The sequence below is a fragment of the Miniopterus schreibersii genome (assembly GCF_964146895.1).
Source record: "Miniopterus schreibersii genome assembly, chromosome: 3".
NCBI lineage: Eukaryota > Metazoa > Chordata > Mammalia > Chiroptera > Miniopteridae > Miniopterus > Miniopterus schreibersii.
Genome location: NC_138103.1, coordinates 8,629,369 through 8,652,239, shown reverse-complemented (window position 1 = coordinate 8,652,239; position 22,871 = coordinate 8,629,369). Strand labels below are relative to the sequence as shown.

General features: G+C 47.4%; 1 protein-coding gene across 1 annotated transcript in view; it reads right to left on the bottom strand.

The window, feature by feature from the left end:
- Positions 1 to 22,871, bottom strand: part of GTF3C1 (general transcription factor IIIC subunit 1) — a 68,898-nt gene that overhangs the window by 24,936 nt on the left and 21,091 nt on the right. The window contains exons 7-19 of the mRNA XM_081131300.1: positions 19,382 to 19,549; positions 17,694 to 17,809; positions 16,324 to 16,639; positions 15,563 to 15,777; positions 12,818 to 12,954; positions 11,583 to 11,736; positions 8,246 to 8,349; positions 7,264 to 7,448; positions 5,342 to 5,620; positions 4,955 to 5,100; positions 2,259 to 2,356; positions 1,683 to 1,779; positions 1,393 to 1,570 (exon numbers count right to left, since the gene is read on the bottom strand). Of these exons, the coding sequence (XP_080987426.1) occupies positions 1,393 to 1,570; positions 1,683 to 1,779; positions 2,259 to 2,356; positions 4,955 to 5,100; positions 5,342 to 5,620; positions 7,264 to 7,448; positions 8,246 to 8,349; positions 11,583 to 11,736; positions 12,818 to 12,954; positions 15,563 to 15,777; positions 16,324 to 16,639; positions 17,694 to 17,809; positions 19,382 to 19,549 (2,193 nt within the window). The remainder of the gene's footprint in view (positions 1 to 1,392; positions 1,571 to 1,682; positions 1,780 to 2,258; positions 2,357 to 4,954; positions 5,101 to 5,341; positions 5,621 to 7,263; positions 7,449 to 8,245; positions 8,350 to 11,582; positions 11,737 to 12,817; positions 12,955 to 15,562; positions 15,778 to 16,323; positions 16,640 to 17,693; positions 17,810 to 19,381; positions 19,550 to 22,871) is intronic.

Here is a 22,871-nt window from a genome sequence, read left to right as displayed (position 1 = left end):
CACCAAACAAATATGTAATCCTGGCTGTGCAGAACTCAACATGTAACACGGATCTTGCAGCTCTGACAGAAGCAAGAGGATGCGATTTCCCTCCCAGGTGCAAATCAAATGCCCACACTTTTTCTCCTGGTGGAAGTGGTGTGAAAAGACCAGCTGAAAACTGGCCTCGAAGAAAGCACGCTGACTGGAGGCTCCACAGCCTCCACCAACTCTCCAGCCCCTCGGTAAACACTTATGGGAGTCACTGTGCACCAAGCACTTTGAGATACCATGGGGAAGCAAACCAAATGTCCTGTGCCAACAAATCCACAGAATGAAGTAAGACGATGACAGTAAAGGTGCTGGGAAGGCTTTCTTGAAGAGGAGACATTTGAAATAGAAGTGGCCACCTACAAGGTGAGCATGAGTTAGGGGACATTCTGGGGACAGGAAAACAATGGGAGCAAAAGGCCCCACCCAAAGTCCGACTCACCCACCACCAGTGAGTCTGTCAGTTCTCTCTCCTGAGCCTTCCCAACTTGCCCTCTATCACTCTCAGCAGTGCGTACTCTCTTGGACATGAGCCACATTCCCTATCTGGCCATTCTACTTCTACTACTGTGCCCTTGTCTGTCTTCCAGCGTGAGCTTTGAAAGATATAAGTGATCCTGTTACTCCTACATTACAACCACCCAATGTCTTCTCGCTGCTTTAGAACAAGCCCAAGCTACCATGTCCTGATGGCCCCCAGAGTCTGGCTCCTGCCCACTCCCTAATCTCAGCTGCCACTCTCCTTCCCACCCATGACGGCCTCTTCTGTTTCTCCAACTACACCTGGGGCCTTTGCACTTGCTGGTCCCCCTGGCTGGAATGTTCTTCCCCAGATCTGGGCACAGCCCGCTCAGCCTCAGCCTTCAGAACTCGGCTTAGATGTCTCTTCCTCAGAAACGCTGCTCCTGACCATCCATTCCAATGCCCTCAGCTCATCACCCTATGTGCATCACCCTGTTTATTTCCCGCACAGCACTCATCACACTCTGGATCTGTGCGCATGGGGGTGTGTGCATGCATGTGTGTGCGCGTGTCTTCTTCACAGAAGTCTCATGAAGGTAGGGATGAGGTGTGTTCTCACTGGTCATGGTCAGGCACAGGAAATGCATGCTGAGGTGCATAAATACCTCCTGAATGAACACATAAATAAAGGCCAAGCAGAGCTGCTTGAGCTGAATGGGGGCTGGGATCCCTCCCCTTTCAAGGCCTATCACTCTCCTTTCTAAGGGAGCCCCAAGGACACTCTAGGCCTGTGGAGAGCAGCCTGAAAACCATGAGGCAACATCTCGTCCTTTCCAACTCTAATTCCAGATATCCCACAGAAAGGAGGGAAAAGTGAGGTCCAGCAAAGACAGGTGGTACCTAAAGGGGTGTTGAGGCAGACGCATTGCAGATCAAACCAGTAGTTTTCCACATCCTGCATTGAATTCAGGACGTAAAAACGCCTTTCGAAGGGCCGGTTGCTGTGTGCAAGGTGGTAATGCGGGTCACAGATGGTGGTATCGACAATAGCTGCACTCTTCTTCAAGAAAACGAAGATCTGCCAGAGACAGGGACAGGGCAAGGAGACTTCAGAATTGGCCTCGGGTTAGCCATCTGGGAACTGTACTGAACAGTCAGGACCACCTTCATTTGGGCTTGTAAGGTATTACCTGATCTTTATCCTGAAACTTTTCTGTGGGGCCAAACTGTAGCAGCCCCATGTAGCACAGCCTCTGAAGGTTCTCAAATACTGAAAAAATGTACCGTCTGGAAAAGAGGGGAGGGGCAGGATCCAATCAGACCAGTTAGTTGTTGTCAGAGGGTCTGCATGTGGGTGAGGAAAGCCCTTCACTTATCCTCCCCTCTACCTGGTGGGACCTAGAGGACTGGCCTCGGGCCTGCACTGTATTGAGGCCCAGAACCACCCCCATTTCCCGCACCCAAGGGCAATGGAGCATCAATTCCACACTGGGGGGTTGGGCTAGAAAGTAAAAGAAACAAAAGGACAAAACCACGCTAATGCTTGCAGACTTCATCAGCAGATTTTTTACTTTAAGAGAACCTTGAAATCAAGTAATAAAATTGACCAGCCCACTTCACTTGCTCCAGGCTTTGTCCAGAAGGCTCACAGGTGGCTGACTTAATGAAAACCTTGAGTCTTCACAACCAGCAAGGCAGAAACCTTTCCTCTTCCTGGTTAACCATTATTCAGACCCTCGGCACTCTGCACTAGTTCCAGACCTCACCTCTTGTACAGAAGCTGCTGCCGGATGGGCCTGGGTAGAAAGCGGATCAGCGTGTGCTTCTTCAGAGGGTCATTCAGAAACTCGTCGAGGCTGTCCACCTATGAGGTGATTTTAAGGTCCAGCTCACCCTCAAGACCGAGTGAATTGCAAGAATTGTGAAAAAACACTCACCACTGTTTTCTGGGCTGCAGCCTCTTTGAACCTGCCTGTTGGCCCCATGGTGACAGTGCTCTCTCCTTCTGGTCTCCCCCAAACCCCCCACACCTCTGCTTTCTGTCTTGGTTATCCCTTCTTTCCAGCCCATCTGCTGCACTGCTGGGTGCAATCAACAGGTGCCCTCATATACTGCTGGTGGGTACACAAACTGCTAATATATTTCCAGGGGGTGATACGGGGATATATTTATATTAAAAAAAGACAAAGGTGGCAGCATAGGTAAATGCAGTACTTCGAACCTCCTAGAACCACATCAAAATTACAACTACAAACCACCATCATTCAGAGCCGCCTGAAATCTTGTTGAACAGAAGTCCTACACCTAAGGACATAAAAAGGCACATCGAGACTGGTAGGAGGGGTGGAGATGTGGAACCGGCTGGTCCCACACCCACGTGTGGTGGATAAAAATCAGGAGGAATATCTTGGTTCTGGAGGTCCTCCTTGAGGAGCTAGGAGTCCCAGCCCCACACCAGGTCCCCTAGCCCAGGGTTCCAGTGCCAGGAAGAGAAGTCCCCATAACTTCTGGCTGCAAAAACCAGTGGGGATTGTGGCTGAGTGAGACGTAGGGCTGTTGGAGTCCCAGGCAGTTCACCTTAAAGGGCCCTCAGACAGATTTTACTCGGACTCACTTGCTCTAAGCTCCAGCATTGGGGCAATAGTTGGAAAGGCACCAGGGACATATAGGGAGGAAGTGAATTGATTGGCATCAGGGTGAGAGATGCGGAGGCAGCTTTCTCCCAGGCAGAAGTGCTAGCAGAGGCGACTGTTCCTTTGCTAAGCTCTCCGTCCCACAGAGCCAGCAGGCAGGGCACCATATCTGAGTCTCCATCAACCTGGCTGTCACTGTTTGCCCTGCCCTGGTGATTCCCCGAGACCCAGCATCATCCAACTTGTGGGCCCACCCAAGCTGTTTCCAGTGGCTTTTCCATATGAATGGCCTGCCTGGCTTGGCTCACACTTCAGACTTTCCTAAAACTCTTAAATAAGCATTTGGCCTCAGCACACCCTGTACCTCTTGCTAAGTGGCCCCAGGCCTGTCACTAGTGTCAGCCAGCTTTGGTTTGCAGCTTGGACTCTCCTGGGCACTTCCAAACCCAGCACAAGTAGCAGCCATCTGCAGACTGTTTTGTAGCTCATGGACGGGGGGGAGTGTGTGCCCTGGGGAGGGCACAGGTGGCAGCTGACCTTGGTCTGCATCTCCCAGGCAGGCCCCAGAGCCACTGTACCTGGTGGACAGCTTCAGACCATGTCCAAGCACCACCCAACCGAAGAGACACACTCAAGGGGCAGACTCAGCAGGCACCAGAGCCCTGCTGAAGTAAGTCCTGCTTTGTGGGTTTGGCTCCTGCACAGCTGATCCTCCAGGGTGGTCACAGCCTGTCCTCACAGCCATTGGTCTAGGGGTAATTCTCTCCTTTTGGAGTGCCAACAGCAATTATAGCTCAACTTCAAGAGAAGGGTGCACACAGCCCACCTGGGGGTAGTGTGTGTGTGAATGTAAAGTGCCCCGCTTGGGTGATCGGGGGGGGGGGGGGGGGGGAAGGCTGTGCCACTAGACCCTACAGGACACCTCCTACATTAGGCCACTTTACCAAGCCTGGGAGACATAGCAGCTCTACCTAATACACAGAAACAAACATAGGGAGGCAGCCAAAATAAGGAAACAATGAAACATGTCCCAAATGAAAGAACAGAACAAAACTCCAGAAAAACTAAACAAAATGGAGACAAACAATCTACTAGATGCAAAGTTGAAAACACTGGTTATAAGGATGCTCAAGAAACTTAGTGAGAACATCAACAAAGAGATAGGAAACATAAAAAAGGACCAGTCAGAAATGAAGAATACATTAAAGAGAATCCACAGTGGAGTAGATGGAGCACAGAATCAAATCAGAGATTTGGAACATAAGGAAGCAGGAAACACCCAATCAGAACAGCAAAAAGAAAAAGAGAACCCCCCAAAATGGGGATAGTTTAAGGAACCTCTGGGACAATTTAAAGAATACCAACATTCACATTATGGGGATTCTGGAAGGAGAAGAGTGAGCGAGCAAGGAATTGAAAACCTATGTAAAAAAAATGATGAAAACCTTCCCTAACCTGATGAAGAAAATAGACATGCAAATCTAGGAACCACAGAGAGTCCCACATCACACTCTGAGTGATGAAGTTATGGGTAATTTCTATTTTCTCCTTTTTCTGTATTTACCAAATTTCTAAAAACATATTTTATTGTTACACCATAATTATTTGTCTTTCTGTCTGTCTTATGGTTGTTCTATCTAGAACAAGTCTTTGACCTACCTACCAACCATCTATCCAATCTGCTATCCATCCACTCATTTATCCATCCAGTCATCCATCCATCCAGGCAACTGCAAGTCTTGAAGCATTTTTGCTTGACCAGGTGAGTGTAGGCCCTCTGGCCTGGAGCTGAGGGACTAGCCCTGTGATAACCTGGGAGTCTCCGGTACCTTGTAGCTGACTTGCACAACCTGGATAAAGATGGAGAGGGGCAGGCAGAGGAGAATGTCGCTGACAAGAGCCCAGCCGAAGCCAAAGTCCCTGTAGACTGGGATGGGAGGGACGTAGCGCATCCACGAGGCTTCATTCACATATACTATGAGAAAATCAGAGACAGGATCCAAGTCATGATGGTGATATCACCTCCTAGTAGGTCTTGGTTCTCTCTTATCACAAACTTGGACAAAATCCTACTTGTCAGGCAGGAAGCCCAGAGGTTCAGAAAGTTTGTGATCAGGGCGGTGTAGATATTCTGCTAGTTCAGACAACAAGGACAAGGAACCATCACGATTCCACTTTGGATCCCGTTGTTGCTTGCCTGCCTTGGGGCATCTCACCTGTCTCTGTGGGGAGCTCCACTTCAGCCTCCCGGACTTCTCCATCTTGGTTGTCCTTCAGTGAGGCATCAGAGGAGGTCTCCAAGTCTTTTCCGGAGGAAAGTGGGGCTCCAGTCCTGCCCAGCTCTTGCTTTCCTGTCCTTCTTTCACTGCTGGGGCCCAGCTTCTCTTCCATGTTGGTGGCAGGGTGCCCATAGATCAGGTACCACAGAAACCTGTGGATCACTCGCAGGCGAGCCATTTTGGGCAGAAATCCTATAGAACGCCCAAGTCCAGGAACTGAGGCAAGAAAGGGGGGGAAGGCAGTGCTTAAAAAGTCCCAGATTCAAATAAATTCAATCCACTAAAAATCTATTTTGTGCCACTATGTCTCAGGTTCCAGGGAGACAGCAAATGTTCTTACTCTCATGGAAGTAAAATAATACATCAGATGGAAATAGCTGGTACAGAAAATAAAGCAAGGAAGGAAGGAGGAGGAGGCCTGTAACTCTACAAAAAGGCCAGGGAAGGCCTCACTGGGGAGAGGCCTTGAGTGAAGTACTCAAGTCAGTGACTGGGTAGGCCATACAGAGAACCTGTAGCTGTGCCACCCAGGGCAGTACAAGGTGCTGAGATGGGTGTGTGCCTGACATATCTGAGGAAGGGCCACAGGCTGGAGTGACAGGGTGGAACAAGGAAGGAGGAGAGCACAGAGGATGAGCCAGAGTGTAATGAAGGGAGCCACCATGGAGGGCCTAACAGCACTCCATATAGAACTCCTGTCATGATGGGAGTTGTGCAAAATATTCCAAAATCTAGGTTCTTTTGAAGTAGCTTATTTCTCTGTTGATACAAATAAAGTATTCCTCGGCTTTCCCCAGTGAGAGGGAACAGGTGAGAGTCAAGGGAGACAGGAACAGGCAGTAAGGACAGTGAACAGAGGACCCTCCCTCCGTCAAGCCTGGTCCATCTCAAGTGCATGTCCTGTGCAGCTGCACACACTTGTGCTTATGTTTCTCCTCCAGTCTGCACTTTCTAATTCTGAAACCTGGAGAGTAAGGGCCATGGTTCTGTGACTGGAGCCTTCAGAAAGGGAAGTCACACAGATGACTCCTCTGTCTGGAGTCCCCGAGTTTGCCACATCCCATACCAGGACACTTTTTCTGCTGACAAAGGCCTGTGCCCAGATAAGTTGCCTGTCCTCCCCACCAACACGTCTGCGACTAGGAGAGGAGCGAAGCACTGACTACAAAGCCCTGCCACTGCACTTGACCCCCACACATTTATATTAGAGCAGCTTAGTGCGGGATGAGGGAGGAAGAAGCTGTTAGAGACCCGACTCTGGGGAAATGATGGGAATGCCCAAACTTGCCAATGACTGTAACTACCAGATGGCTTATGGGGTCAGCAGAGGTGGAGCTATTCTGTGGTTTATAGAATATTCCAGCACACGGATAGTTAGCCCAGGGAGTTAATCTTTGTAAATACTTCCTCATGTTGGGATCTAGAATAGTTTCTTTTTTTAGAGAGAAAGGGAGAGGGAGAGAGAGAGAAACATTGATCGGTTGCCTCCTGTATGCACCCCCACCGGGATTGAACCTGCAACCTGAGTATGTGTACTAACTGAGAATTGAACCCATGACATTTTGGTGTATGGGATGATGCTCCAACCAACTGAGCCACACCAGCCAGGGTGGGATCTAGCATAGTTTCATCTGAGTCTTGCAACAACCTTGTGAGGTATGTTGGGCAAGAATCACCCCCATCTTGTAGATAGGGGAATTGATGCCAGTGGAAGTCACATGACCAGCCCACATGACCCAGAGCCAGTAATTCAGACCTTATTTCCTCACTGTAGCCCAGTGCTTAAATGTAGAACACGAAATGACTCAAACTGCATCATGCAAACAACAATTAGACATTGACAAGAAGTTGCTTTTTACCTACAACAGGGTTATAATTTTTAAGCTGGGTTATGCCCATTTTCTCATCAGTTTTTTTCACCCGTCCACTTTCTGATTTAGAGCAATCATTTGGCTGAGAGTCTCCTGATCCGCTCGGGTCCTCTTTTCCTTGACTTTCTTCCTTGGCCTCCCCTCTGGGCACTGGAGGCTGGGACACTTTAAGTCTGCAGACCAAGTACAAGACCAATGTTACTGAGAAAACCAAGGGCTAAGAGAAAGGACAGGGTCTGTTGTCATGAATCAGATGAAGCCATTTGGTCCTGTAGTCTCAAACTCAACTGCCCGCAGGGGCCTGGCAGATTATGTAAATGAATAAAATGTGCCAAGTCACTAGACATTTGGGAATGGTGAGGACCTGGAGAGTGCACCCCCATCTACAGGGTAGTTGGTGCCTTGTGAGGAAGATGGCCTGATATACTAGATCCTCTGATACTTTCATAAATGCCAGAAATCAGGAATTTGATATGAAATTAATTGGCATCTGATTCAAAGTACATGTGGCCAATGCATGCTAAGCTGCGCAAACCAGCGTCTGTAAGCCAGAGCCAGACCTCTGCTCATCCGCCGGTCACCTGTGATTTAAACCCAGGTAAGAAGTCTCTCCCATACCTGATTTCCCTCTCAGTCCATTAGATGATTTATGGTCAAAATTAGAGATGTCAGAAAGGCAACTAGAATCGCTCTGAGCCATTATGAGATTGAGTTTCCCACATCACAGGGCCTGTGACTTGGAGCCCCCTGTCCACAATTAGAATATAATTAAAAATGTGAGGATTTTATTTTTTCTTAAAGAAACCAGAAAGTGATCCTTGTCAGACTAGGGGTCATGAACCACAAACCCTAACCCAGTGAATTCACTGACCTCACACAAGAATAAACAGAGCTTTTGTGAAAATGGCTTCAGGAATAAAGACATACTCCAGCAGCTTCACTGTGAACTCTTGTGGGTGCTGCTACTTGCCTGTTTGCTGTGCTTGAATTGGAGATCCGGAAGCGAACCTGTTCGATGGCACTTCTCACCAGAGGGTCGTTCTGGTCCATGGACGGGTGCACTACCAGATCCACCTGCAGAGAGAGGGCACAGTGTCCCAAAGGGCGGGAGGAGCAGAAGGGGGCCTTAGCTCCACAACTTGGCTTCCCAGGGAAGTGCTGATTACACCTGTTTTCATTAACATTCCAAAGGATAGGAAACTGAAGCAGAGTGAGTTGCTAAACAGTTTGCCATTGTCTAAATCCCTCAGCTCATCAAGCGCTAAAGTCTGCCATCCAGTAATGTGCTATTCCATGCAGATAAGGAACTCTAGCTAGAAACAGAGCTGCCTTCCCTGCAGTGCCCTCACTGGGTGTCAAGGCCCACTGGTTTCACATCGACCTGGTGGGCTGCTCCTGATGCCCCACTCCTGCTAGCTGAGAATTTCCCAGAAGTGCTCGTGAATCCTGAGGGCTTCCATCTGGAAAAGGTAAACGGCTTGCATTAATCTCCCCTCACTGAGTGCCGTCGTGGGACTCCCGCCAGGCGCGCTTCTAAACAAACTGCAGAGGATTTAGAGCTGCTTTTGTTGTTTTCTCTTTTCCAAGGTACTGATGCTGAGCAGTTAGGGTGGTTATCACTTCATGAGGGATAACTGGATGACAAATGGAAATGACGGAGTGGAGCAGAGGGTGTGAGTATGACAGCTGTGCAGTAGATGGCAGGAACAATGGCTGGGCACCTGGACAGCCAGGCTTCTTTTTTGTCTCTGTCATTGGCAAGAGAGCATGGTAAGGTTTTCTAAATGGCTAACTCTGGCCAGCAGGCTTCGAGCCAAAAATGGCCTGCAAGGAGGTCAGTCACAGGGAATAGGCAGCAATGCCTGGATGGGGACTTCAAAAGGCTGCCTTGGCTCAGTCTCCTCTACTCATTTGTGAAATGGGGACCCCTCCCTCATGCCCTGCCAACTTTTCTGTGGTTTTGTGAGACTCAAATGAGAGACAGGTAATGCCCGGAGAACTGAAAAGCATGGTGCCAACACAAAGCATTCCTATTTCCCCACTTTCAACAGCCAAATGGCCCAGCCAACTTCCCAAAGGCCCAATGAGCAGGTGGCCGGATGCAGAAGCCAGGGCAAAACTGATGCTGGGGCACAGCAACTCTGGTCCACGTGGCTCCAGGAAATCAGGAGGCCACCTGTGGTAGCCCGTGCTCTGGGTGTCAGAGAAAGTGCTGCTGCGACACTTAAGCATATTCTGGAGGCAGATGTACAATACTGCAACCCTTTCCAACTGGAAAATGGTGTACTGTTCAGTGGTACCACTATAGTGGTACAGTCAAACCTTGGTTCTAAAACGTCTCCCATCTCGAACAATTTGGTTCTTGATCAAGTTGTTGGGGGTGGAGCTGGGGGGGGGGGGGAATGTCTTGGCTGTTGAATAAAACTTCGGTTGTTGTCACCTGACAACCCTTTCTTGCTGACACATTAGCATGAGAAAAAGCATTTCTCAGGCCACAAAGAGAATGCGAGTCAGTTTACTGCTAAACTTTGTGTTGTTAACATCTCAGGAAATTGTGCTGTGAATATTTTCGTGCTCATCTGCATAATTTTAAAAACATAAAAAGGCCATCAAGAGTGCTGATGTTGCTAAAGGTGGGCAAGTGCTCATGAAACATTGATCACAGGCAACTGAAGAGGTAGAAAAATTGTTGATTATTTGGATAAGGGGAAAGCAGTTAGCCAGTGACAGCATTTCGGAGGCAACAATAAGTGGAAAAGTGAAAACGCTGCATGCTGACCTCCTGAAAGACACTCCTATGAGTGCTGAAAGTGACTGGTTTAAGGCCAGTAGGGGTGGTGCGGTACATTTAAGAAGTGTTTGTTTATAGATCAATCAGTACATTAGACAGTACTGTATATAAGATAGGGTAAAACAGGGAATCATTTGGGGGTCTGGGCCGGATTAATTCTATTTGCATTATTTCTAATGGGGAAAAATGATTTGTTTTTCAAACAAATCGCTTCTCCAACAGCCTTCCAGAATGAATTAAGTTCCAGGACCGAGATTCCAATATACTTGTAGCAAGAGGCCCCCAGGACTGGGCACCTTCATCTTTGGGTACTCACAGCACTTACTCCCCATCCCCACCCCTGGTCCACTCCCTCCAGTACTGCCTGGTGTCTACAGGGGATACCTTTGACAGATTGCCCCTCCCCACTCTTAGATGGGGTAAGGTTTTCTTGCCCTCAATTCATGCTCCGACAGGGCTGCCCATATGAAAGACCTGCTTTGTGAAGACCAACAAAAATTAGGTGTTGCAGCTGATGGGCTGGTGCTTTTGTCCTTCAACGAGAGATGTCAGCACAAGGACCTCCTGCCACTGCTCAAGGGGCAAGTGGCAGGCTGGCTGGGGATGGGAGAGGAACAAGGTCAAGGGCACTCACAGCAGACATAAAAATTGATGAGTGCTGCCAACTTGTAATGGTAGAAAATGTGTTTCTGAAGTCATTTTTTGTACTGCTCTGTGTTTTTCAAATTTCAAATGTCTCAATAAATAAGATAAAGTAAAAAACAGAAATGACCTTGCCAGCTTATTAAGAAAACAAAACATCAAAGCAGACCTAGCTCTCTTATGGCAGAGATTTAAAGTGCAGACAGAAAAAAAAAGATCAGGAAATTACAAGCGACTATCCTGGCAGCACCATTCCCTTTGGTCCCAGTGCCCAGCTGGGCTCTCAAATTATTCTGACCCTGAAAAATTTATGCCTAAGAATACGTGTAAATTCACTGAGCTACAGTTGCTATGGGAATAGCCCCAAACTTTAAATTTTACAGAAACAGATAAATTGAGAAGGAGAGATACTTTGCTCCCCACTGGATAACCCCAGCAGTGCACGCTAATTGAGTCACAGCCATCGTTTCCTCTGGGATATGTTTCCTCAGATCTCTGTGGAAAACATTCTTGCTGCTTAGTGTAAATTTTCCACCTCCTAAGTGTTGCTTAATTACTCCCCATGCTACTCTGCGGACCATCAGCATGCCTCACTTGCCCTCCTCTCTTCCAAGGCTTGCTGCAGGGCTGGACTCTTACCTTGGGCAGCACATGCTGTTCTAAGATCCAAGCACGTTATTTCTCTCTTTTGTTTGCAGCTTCCACAGAAAGTTGGGATGATCCCTGTTCCCCAAATTAGGAGGTATAACGGTAAATCCCAAGTTACTGACAACAAAGGAATGACTGAGATATAACAAGGATATGAGAAGCTAGACAAGAAAACATCCAGCAGCACCCAGGTGGCTCTGTGGGCATCAGGAGAGCCCATGGTTACCTTCTTTTTGATGCCATCCTGAATAACCGTAGTCCGATACAGTCTCAGGAGACCTTCCTCAGACAGGTTCCGCACCAGGCGGATAATGGACTTCTTACAGCACTTGGTGGACACCCCTTCTTGCTTCTCCTGATCCATGATCATTTTCTGAATCCTGTGGTATCACAAAACAGGCACTTAATATTTCCAACCTCAACATGGAAGGCCTTTCTCAACCCAGGCCACTAAGACATGCCTAATGGCATCCAGCAGAAACTAGGGAAGAATTAAAGGGGGTTTCACTATTGAAAGATTGACTTACTGAGATTTAAGATCATCTCTCTTTGGGATAAATAGTTAGCAAAAGACAAGCCACCATTCTCAACAGCTTCACATTCTGAGCTTTTCACGAGGAACTCAAGAGATTACATGATCTGTGACAATGATGTCAGGGGAACAGAGTCATGATGGCAACCTGTCTTGACGAAGTCTCTATGCCAATTTTACACCCAGCAAGGAATGTTCCAGCTTACCACTGTCGACAGACACCCTCAGATCTGAAGCTTTGATTCCCCTCCTCATACACCTTACTCTCTAGATCTTACTGACTCACTATGGTAATGTTTCTAGAACACCAATGGGAATGGCAGGGACAGTAGGGACACTAGCAACATTTGGCCAAACCCCTCACTGCACCAAAGAGGGGAGCTCACAGTAGTATCTGCAGATGGCGTCCTCATTGCCTAGAGAAGTCACGTCCTTGACTCAAGTGCCTTTTACGCTGGGTGCTGCAGACACCATGAAGACGCAGCCCAGGAGGTGGAAGTAACAGTGGGTCAGAAGGACCAAACCAGAGTGCAGAGCCACTACATGAACAGAGGCACCCACACACAGAAGTTCTACTTGTGCCTTTTGTTCTTGCTTTCTTGTAAGATTTTAGCCCATGTTATTACCTGCCTAAGTTTCTTCTTACCCCTTCGCTGCCACGAAATTTCCAAGGCAGGCAAAAGGCACATGCAGTTTCCCCAGGACTTCTATTTCATGCTCAATCACCTCCCCTGTCCAGTGTGCTGATATTCCTCAATTTCTACACTTGGCAAATCATGAGAGCAAGCTCTAAATCCTTTCTACTACAAAGGGATACTATGATCTGTACAGGGAGGGGAGATTCAAATGGTTCTCGGCCACTTCTGCACTTGTGATGACTAACTGGTATGAGATTTATCATTTGTGTAAGACGACACACCACTCCTTACGTGAATAAGCTCTCGATTAAGCGCAGGTTGGTGACGGCTTCTATGATCAGATTCCTGCGTTTCAGCAGTCGGTAAGTTTCGTGGGGTTTGTCTTGGCCTGGGCCGTGCTTCCCGGTCTTCTGGGAACTGCTACTCTCCTAGAACAAGGATGAAAAGCACAAGAATACAAGGGGCTCAGCACAGTTTGGGGGACAGATACCACTCCTGCGGGTGCACTTTCCCTCTTTCTGGAATTTCTATGCCCATGTTTCAAGAGGGAAGCCAAGAGGATTATTTCCCCGAGGATTCCACCACCCCACTATTTCAATGCTTTGAAATGACAAAGGCATTTGCCAGTAGACAATCGTGGAACTTGATGAAGATCAGCTGGGTTCAGAACAGAACTCAGAGGATGTACTACAGCACCTCCTGAGCAGCAGAAAGTGTTTGCTCCATTTCCTCTCGGTTCTTCCCCAAGAAACTGGCATACTGAGCACAGCTCCGTGCCAGTCACTGTATTAGCATTTTTTTTCATCCAAAACTCTCAACAACCTTATTATTGCGACTCCCACTTTATAGAATAGAAAACCAGGGCTCAGCGAGGTGAAGTAACCATCCAGGGTCATGGAGCGTGAATGCGCTGAATGCAAGCCAGGACAAGTTACATCCCAGGGGCTTCCTACTCCAAATCCAGGAAGCCATGGGAAATCTCTTTGCGAATAAAGGACAGAAGCAGAGGCCGGCTTCTGAGTCCAGAACAGGCTGGCCTAGGAAAATTAGGATGAGTGGCGAGGGAAAGATGAAGGGAGATGCAGAAAGATCAGTGTTCTTCTTATCCCTGCCAAAACGCCCACTTCTCTCTTCATGGCTCCTTTCTGTCCTCTAGGAGCCTAAAGGAACTTGGTTCCATCAGCTCTCTCAGATCAAATATTGTACAACCAAAATGGACACCCACCATGAAAGAAAATCCAATTCTAACATATTCCTTGCACACCACTTGGCACAAATCAGCACCACACAGCAGCTGAGGGTCTATTCTCCTGGATGCTGCCTCGCTCAGAGTGGCACTTTCAGGAGACTGAGAATGTGCTCAAGGAGACTGCTTATGTCGGGGTCACAACAGATCGCTTCCCTGCCTTCTGCTGGAGCTCCGGGGAGGCACAGTTCTTTCATTCAGGCATATAGAAAGGCTCGAGGGGCGACAGATTCAAAGATTCAAGAGGGGGCCCAAGAGTCGCAGAAAGACCTTTGTTCTTTCTTGCATTTCAGAGCAAACATTTGGAGAAGCACATGAGTAAATATGGCCACTTTGCTGGAGCGAACTAAAAACATGCTTTGCTAAGGGACCTATGGGTAGTATATGCCTCTCTACTCAGCAAGTATAAAAAAGGACGAGATCCTGCCATTATTTTGGGAACAAATTCCTAAAAGGAAGAGAAAGAGCTGAGCTATGAAGCAAGCAACAGGAGTTCTAGGACCTGGAGGGAGACACGTGGGCCTGATGAGAAGGCAGGAGGAGGGAGGAAGGCAGGTGAACCCTGGGAACCTGCTGGGATCCACCTGCATGCAAACCTAGGTTCTTCAGTCAGAGACAATATCAGTCATGACTTGATGGTGAGGAGTTACGGAATCCAACAAATAGGAAAGGGTCAAAAGGTGTTAGAAAAATCCAGAAAACCTTTCCCGTCCCACACCCACCCCTTCTGCAATAGGGAGAGCAACAGCACAAGCCTCCATACAGAAAGGGAGAAGGGAGGGGGGTGGAACTACACACAGGTGGGTTTTAATCCTCACGGTGTCATGAACTGAGCAGGCACCTCACCCAGTCCCTAGAGCCCCCACTGTCCTCCTCCTGGACCAGAGCCGATATTTGTCTCACAGGGCTGTTGTGAGGCCAGAACAAATGAGGAGGGGCAGCATCCAAAGCCGCCTGGATCACAGGTCTGTTCTGGGCTGAGTGCCTCCTCATATGACCCTGTGCTTCTAACATGTAGGAGGTGCCACCAATATCTGAGGCACTTTTAGGTGACAGAGGACAGTGAACTGAATCATATAATGAGAATGGGGTCCCTGTGTCAAATATCTTTTAATCTGTCCAATTACATTGATGAAAAAGCATTGGTTTGATTGTACTGTGTCTTTAACCCTATGACATATAACAGTATCTGGCCCGAATGCACCAATATAGTTTTATTTTCATTACATCTACTTTATCGTTTATCTCCTTTTATGGTGATGATACTGGCCTCTTGTCTAAAGCAGTTTCTCAACCCTGGCACTGCTGACATTTTGGGCTGGATAAGTCTCTATTGTGGCCTGTCCTGCACATTCTGGGATATGTAACAGCATCCCTGGCCTCCACCTACTAGATGCCAGCAGCACTCTCTCCCCACACTTGTGACAATTAAAAGTATATCCAGACACTGTCAAGTGTTTCCTGGGGTGCAAAATTGGGCCAAAGTGAAAATTGCTGATCTAAATTGGCCATGTACATTTTCCCTCCAAAACAAATTTAACTAAAAAAAGTAAGTTGTTGGAAATTTAACAACTCTAGATAATAGTGCAGGTGATTTGTGGGGGGGTACAAGGCTGCGTGCGGGTGGTATGTAAATGAGCACTGTGTCACTCCCCAGAGCACCAGTTGGTATCTGACGCTTTTTGATTTTGTTGTTGTGATTCTTAAGCACAGAACTTACAAGGCTGATGGCCACCTGCTGCAGGCTGGTTTCTGGAGAAAATGCACCCTTGCTGTGGGAACGCACTCACCTTTGGGTTTTCAAGCCTGATCTCTTCGATAACAGCAATGTCGCCACAGTTACTATCCAGGCAGTGGGAGCCAAAGGCCACATTGGGGTCTGAGGAGCTGCTGGTGTCCAGGAGGCTGTCTCCACCGACAGAGCTCCGGCAGGCTTTCTCCTCAGCAGCTCCTGGGGAGGTTGATGGCTGCTTCTTCAGTGGGTGCAGGTTTACTTTCCAGCCACCTGGAGGGCAAAAGTAAAAAGAATGAACTGTGGCCACATCAAGAGGAGAGCGAGGGGGGCATTTATGTTCGGTAGCCAGAACAGACCCACACAGACTAAAGGATTCTGTGTGCTTGGTGTAAAGACGAGGGCGGTGGACCAAGCAAGCAGTGCGGTACCCCCCTCTTAGCTGGATACCAGATTTGCAAATCTGTCATCAGCACCACCCTCCACACATTAAAAATAACTAAAACTTCTGTAAGTCTTCTATAACTAAACTAAAAACCTGAGGCATTCTTAGGTTGTTGGAAGGAAGGGATTGAGCGAGCTTATGGAATTCCATTCCTTTAACAGTGAAAACACAAAAAAACATTTGCCAAGGAGCCAGGAGACAGACCACACGCTCGTCTCCTGTAAACTTACGATATAATGTATGTGACACCAACAGGTCCTGCCCTAGGACAGCACTAAGGACATTCTCAGATGTCTGCTGGACTGAATCGCCTGTTTTATGAAGAAACCCAAGGCAAGGCGGGACTGCCAGCAGCTCAGACTGAGCACCCTTACCCTTGGTGGGGGTGGAGTGATGAGGCTGGGTCCCGAGACTGATGCTCGAGGCGGTTCTCATGTCTGCTTGGGGTCCTCTGCCTCTCCTTCTGCTGCCGCTGCTGCTGCCCTCCTCCTCACTGTCCGACTCAGAGAGGAACGCGTCCTCTCCTTCGGGCAGGAGGGCCTCCTCTGGCACCGAGGCCAAGCTCACTGTGGTCAGCAGCTCGCTCCGGGCTTTCTCCCTTTCATACTGCCGGCTTAAGTCGCTCTCCTCCGCAAACGCACAGGAGATGTACTTGGTGGTCCGCTGCCGCCCTTCGTCTTCCATGAATCCCTGGGAAGATGAGATGTGTTTAATCACATTCAAAAGAGGGCGCTGTAACACACAGGTGTTCAGGCGTCTATTTCCTGATCACGCCTGCACTCGCTCGCATCTCCTCCATCTCACTGCTTGGCCCCAGGTCAGCCCTATCAAAGCTTCCTCACAGGTCTTCCTACCTCGCCATCCCTCAGGTCCTGCGTCCACGGGCCTGTTGGAGGCAGTTTTCTCAGTTGCAATCCTGAATGTGTGTCTCCTCTACCAGACTGGGAGCTCCTTGAGGGCAGGGTCCTAATGTGATCTTCCACATGTCCCCAGTGCCTGGCTCAGGACTAGGCCCCAAAGAAATGGCTAGTAAGCAATGAATATTTTCTACGTAAAGTTCGATGGTTTCGAACTGTTACCACAGACTGGTGAGCCAGGGTCTGGGGGTCACTGGGCCCATTCAGCCACTGCCATGGGGACTGATGATGAGGTCATCACCAATCCACTCTCACTCCATCTTCTAGCACAGGGGAGAGGGGGTCTCCCAGGGCCCTTCATGTTAGAAAGAGTAGCATTTTTTATATACCAACCACATGCTAAGGACAGTGTCAAGTGTCCTGTAATCATTAGCTTGACTCTAATACTACCTTCCAGTAAAATGGCCAAAAAACTCACAAGAAGAGAGTGAGGCATAAAGGGCTGAGAAAGGAGGACACTGAACATGCATGGTTAGCCAGCTCACTGTCCCCAGGAGCCAGACAAGTAACATAAAAGAGAGGGAGGGCCAGGTGGGCCCATGCAGCCCTGGAGAGCACCCGTTTTGTCTGCAGGAGTGGTTGGACGCTGTGTTGCTGCAGCTGGTGCCCCACACAGGAAGTGGGGATGCTCCCTGTGCTGCTACATCTCCTGCTAACTTTTCAATGCTGACAACTCCTTCAGTTTTTGAGACGTGAAAACCAACAAAGACCAGTGTTTGGCCCCCGGGCAGCCATTTGCCGCCTTTTCTGACCCGCTAAGACATTCCTTCACAATCACACTGTGTGCACATCCAGCCCATGAATCATGGGAGGACTCATGATGTTACCTTGACAACGTTGAATCTTTGAAGAAGACGACACAGCATTCTTGCTTCCAGCTTTCCCACATTCATGGCCACTCGGATTTCAGCTTGGGAAATTCCTTTTGTGCCTCTGCGCTCAACTGTGTGAAACAATATACTTGAATCCCAACCTCTGTACAGGAGCCATTCTGCACAAGTCAATTCCCACCCACCTTTTTAAAGCAGGCATTTCAGTGCAGTGAAACTAACAAACAAAATAAAATAAATGCCTCCTCTCTCCCCTCCCAAGACTCTCTGAGCACCACCACTAAGAGCCAGTTTTTAAGTGCTCACCATCTAAATGTCAAGTGATCAACTACTGATCTAAGTTCCTGCAGCAGGAATTAAGTTCTTTCCCATGAATGGACTTTTTCAGATAAATGAAATGAACCCTTTTAAAAAGCATCCAAAGAGTTTTTAATTAAGAACTTTAAAATTTTCCATCTTTCTCGGTAGACTCAGAAGCACTGTGGACACCGATTACTGCACTGTCCTGTCACAGCTGTCAGTCAGCAAGGACTATGGAAGGAATAGTGCTATGTGGTCCCAACTAAATGACCAGCAGGTGGCTGTGCTTTAGCTCTTTCTCACCTAGTTTGTCGGCTCCTGCCCGGCCACATGGTCGCTGCCCAGTGCTATTACTGTGTCTCTAAGAAGCCCTTCTAAATTTACTGGGCTACTGGAGACTGGCAACTCCAGGAAGGAGCCTGGTAGGAGCTGGGGTGATGGGCTAGGAGTCCCTCCAGTAAAATATTCGCACTGCAGGGCAGACTTCCTGGCAAAGCTTTTTGCTCAGAAATATCTTCCCCTTTATTTTTTGACTGATCACACACCTGAGGCCAGGAAAAACCAATCTGGATAAAGGAGGTTTTGCTGTGTCGTACATGTAGAAAAAGAAACATCAGAATGAAAAGAGGTGACCAGGATGTGTCCCCACACTGGACTAGCAACATGCTAACGGTGGGGATGAAAGGGTTCAGGGTGGCTTTTCCCAAACGTTCTGAGAAAGCCATGCTGAGAGGTGTTAACTGTTGATAAAAACTGCCACACGGCCCTCCAAAAATGCTGTGACTTGCCAGTGTACCTGCAGCTGAATTGGTTCTCCTGCAGTAACCTCACCTTTTACTGTTCCTCTCCCCACAGGGACCTACAGCCACACCTTCTATGATGGGTCACTGCTCTTACATGGATTTTAGGGGGTCTAGAGGAAAGCTGAGGAGTGAGGGTAGACAGATTTTCCCCCTTTATCACTGGAATTCTCTGCCTGCAGTGACTCCAGACCAGTTTTAGAAGATGGTAGGTGGCTCTCAAACCTTCAAGTAATAACACTAATTAGCTAATGTTTTTAGCACTTCCTATGGACCAGGCACCACACCACGTTTTAATCCTGGTCCTCATCTAGTCCTCACTACGTGCTATGGTGGAAATTATCCCCATTTTGCAGATGAGGGAACTGAGGCTCGGAGACTTTGTTAAAGTCGTAAGAGCCAACAAGTGACAGAGCAAGGATCCAAACGCAAATCTGGTCCAAAAGCCTATACCCTTCAAGGGAACCACGGTGCTTCCTGCTGTGCTACAGCCTCAAGGGCGGAGCCCTCTTTTGACACATGGGCAAAACGTTCCTCGCCGCCAGCTCTCAGGAGCTGCACGTGAGGTGTGAGGACAGGACCTACTGAGTTCGTAGGTCTGCGTGAGCATATCCCGCTCGTACACGATGTCCACGGGAGGCACTGCCTTGGAGACGACTTCCTCATCGTCGTCGTCGTCCTGGTCGTGGTCGTCCTCGAGCCTCCGTCTAAACTCCTTCAGCAGCTTCAGGCAGCGCACCATGACGTCGGTCCCTGGGAACACAGGCACGTTTCCAGCATGAGTGAAACAGTGTAAGGGGCAGGTGGGTGGCGGCTTCAGCAGAGAGAGGCCCAGAGAAGGGTGAGACACAGCACTGAGTTGGAAACTTTTAAAACTGCACGTCCTGGGGTAGAAGACCTGAAAATTTACTCCATAAAACTGCTTTTTGTTTTTAACCTAATTAGTGAACAAAGAAATGCAAATAAAAGGAATAATTAAGTGCCCGGTTAGTTCTCTTAAACAAACAGAGCCCTCTGCTTGAGGTAAGCTCTAGGCCTGTCTGTTCAGATTGTTGCCCCAGCCCCCAGAACAGTGTCTGGCACAGTACTCAGGACAGCACCTGGCACACAAGTAATGCTCAATAAGCAGTGATTGACCCTGCCTTTACCATTGCTAAAAACCTTGGCAAAACACAGCTTTTGAGGATCAAGAGCCATGTCTAATCACCCAGGCTGAAAATGTCAGGAGACTGATTGGGGCCTTTAATTCAGTTTCACTGCATTTATTCTGTGTTGGGCGCAGACCACACAGAGATAAATAAGAAATGGTCCCTGCCCCTGCAAAGGGTAGCATCTGAGACAGAGGCCAGGGAGCGCAGGACAGCGAATTGAGTTCTGGCTCTACCCTGCGTAAGCTGCTCACTTCTTTGAGCCTCAGGCTCCTCATCTATACACCAGGGATCATTCTAACAGCAGGGTTAGACTAACCCGGGGTAAGGACTGAACGGGAAATGCGTGCAAGTGCTGAGAATGTGAGCTGGCGAGGTGACCACTGAGAAGCAAGCTAGAGTGCTTCTGGGCTGGTGAATGAGAAAGAGGCAGGATGGGGCTGGCAAGGGAAGGGAGAGAGAAGGTGACATTTGGGTGGGGTATTAAAAGATACATGAGAATTGTCCAGGCAGAAGAGCTCAGGCATTCCAGGGAGGACACCAGCAAAGGCACAGAGGTGGGAAAGACAGGCCCATGTGGGAAAGTGGTGTTTTTTATCTTATTATTATTTATCTTAATTATTAATGATAGTAATTACTCTTCATTTTCTAGTCAGTGTCCTTTAATCAGCTTTGTCACTTTTAACTTAAAGATTTCATGCTGTTTTTGACTGTTTTCCCCCAGCACCATTAATGTTCTAGGCTTTAAACTTTCCTGACCACCCTTTCTGTTGTTTCTCTGTTTATGCCCACCCTTTACCCTTCTGGGTTTCTAATCTTCATTCTTTCTAATTCCAGTTTTCTGATCTCAAAGCACTTTTAAACATTTATTTTATTGCACTTTAATCCTTCTTAATATGGCTCATCCGTCTTTTTTCTTAGCTTGTATATTTTAATCTAACTATAATATTTTAAATGTCCCCTTTTGTCATTTTAATGATCTTAATTTAGTTTGTGGTACCATTACGTGTTTCTTCATTTAACTTTTTATTTTTAACAGCTTTATTGGAATATAATTCACGTACCATTTAATTCACCCATTACTTAAAATTAAATTTATTGGGGTGATATTGGTTAATAGGATCATATAGGTTTCAGTGTGTAATTCACCCATTAAAAGTGTGCAAGTCAATGGTTATTTAGTATGTTCACAAGTATGTGCACCTGTCACCAATTTTAGATCATCATCATCATCTCAAACCCTTTAGCTATTGCCCCTCTGTGCCCCCACCCTAAATGCTAAGTATTTGCTAATCTACTTCTCGATTCCCTATACTGGACTTTCCCATAAATGGAATCATTCCGTAATGGCCTGTTATGACTGGCTTTTCTCCATTGAATGGTCTTGGCCTTCTTGTTGAAAATTAGTTGACCACAAATGTGTGGGTTAATTTCTGGACTTTTGAGTCTATTCCATTGATATCTATGTCTATCCTTGTACCAGTACTATGCCGTTTTGATTACTGTTGCTTTGCATAAATTTTGAAATTGGGAAGTGTGGGTCCTCCTATCTGATTCTTTTTTTCCAGAGTGTTAGCTTTCTGGGTCCCTTGCAATTCCACATTAATTTTAGAATTAGCTTGTCAATTTCTACAAACCAGTCAGCTGGGATTCTGATAGGAAAAGAGTTGAATCTTGTGGACGAAAAAGGGGCCATGTACTAAACCTGACAAGCTCAGGGGAGGCCTGCATGGCGGCCTTACACACTCAGAGAACTAGAGTAACCACATAGGAAGGTCTGAAATTAAATTTTTTTAACTAAAAGCAGTTTATGGGGGTTAGTCATGGCCTAGGCTAGTATTTTTCTCTAACAAAGGTCAATGTTTACCTTAACTGAGCCTGTTGTCTTTTTTGCATCTTCTGTAACACACCTGATAATATACCTTTGGAATATCAAAGAAATTTCCTTTTTTCCGGATCCCTCAAAGCACAACCACTGCACTAGAGCAGAGACCACAAATCCCCTCACTGTTGTCATGATCATGTTAATTGCTGACTGTTATCCTATACCACCCACCCATATAAAGGGAGTACGTGTCTATTCCTTTTACTTTTTATCCAATCCCAGAGATGTCTTGCTTTGCTTTCTCCCGGCTCCTTAATCTATCACCAATGAATTTCACGTAATCCCCTTATACCTCCTTTGACTGTAATGTAAAAAATAAGGTGCAAAACGGCCATTCTCTGGAGTATTCTCTCAATAATTGCTTCCCGGCAATTGTTGACAGTTGGGCTCAAATAAACTGGCAAAAATCTCCACAGGTCTGAATGTTTCTTACATTGACACCTTGAGATTTTGCTTCCCAGAACTGTCATCAGTTTGGCTCAAACTCATAAACGTTCTTACAGGTTTGGACGTTTCTTTGATGACCTTCTGATCAGTTTGGGGAGTACTGCCATCTCAATGTTAAGTCTTCTAATCCATGAACACAGGCTATTTTCCCATTTACTTAGATCTTAAATTTCTGTCAACAATGTTTAATAGCTTTCATTTTGTACTTCTTTTGGTAAATTTATTCTTAAGTATGTGGACGAAAAGGGGCCACATGCAAGCCTGATGAGCTCAGGGAGGCCTGTGTGGCAGCCTTGCAAACTGAGACCTAAAGTAACCACAAAGGACGGTCTGAAGTTAAAACTTTTTAAATAAAGAGCAGTTTATGGTGCGCAGTCATGTCCTAGGCCAGTATCTTCCCTGCCAAAGGTTAGTCTTTGTCCTAACTAAGCCTGTCTATTGTCTTTTTGCCTCTACAATAACATATCATTGGAATGTCAATGTAATTTTCCTTTTTCCAGACCCCTCAAAGCACAGGCACCGCTCTGTGGAGACCACAAACCCCCCACATTGTTACTGAGTTGTTGACTATCCCACACCCACCTACTATGAGAAG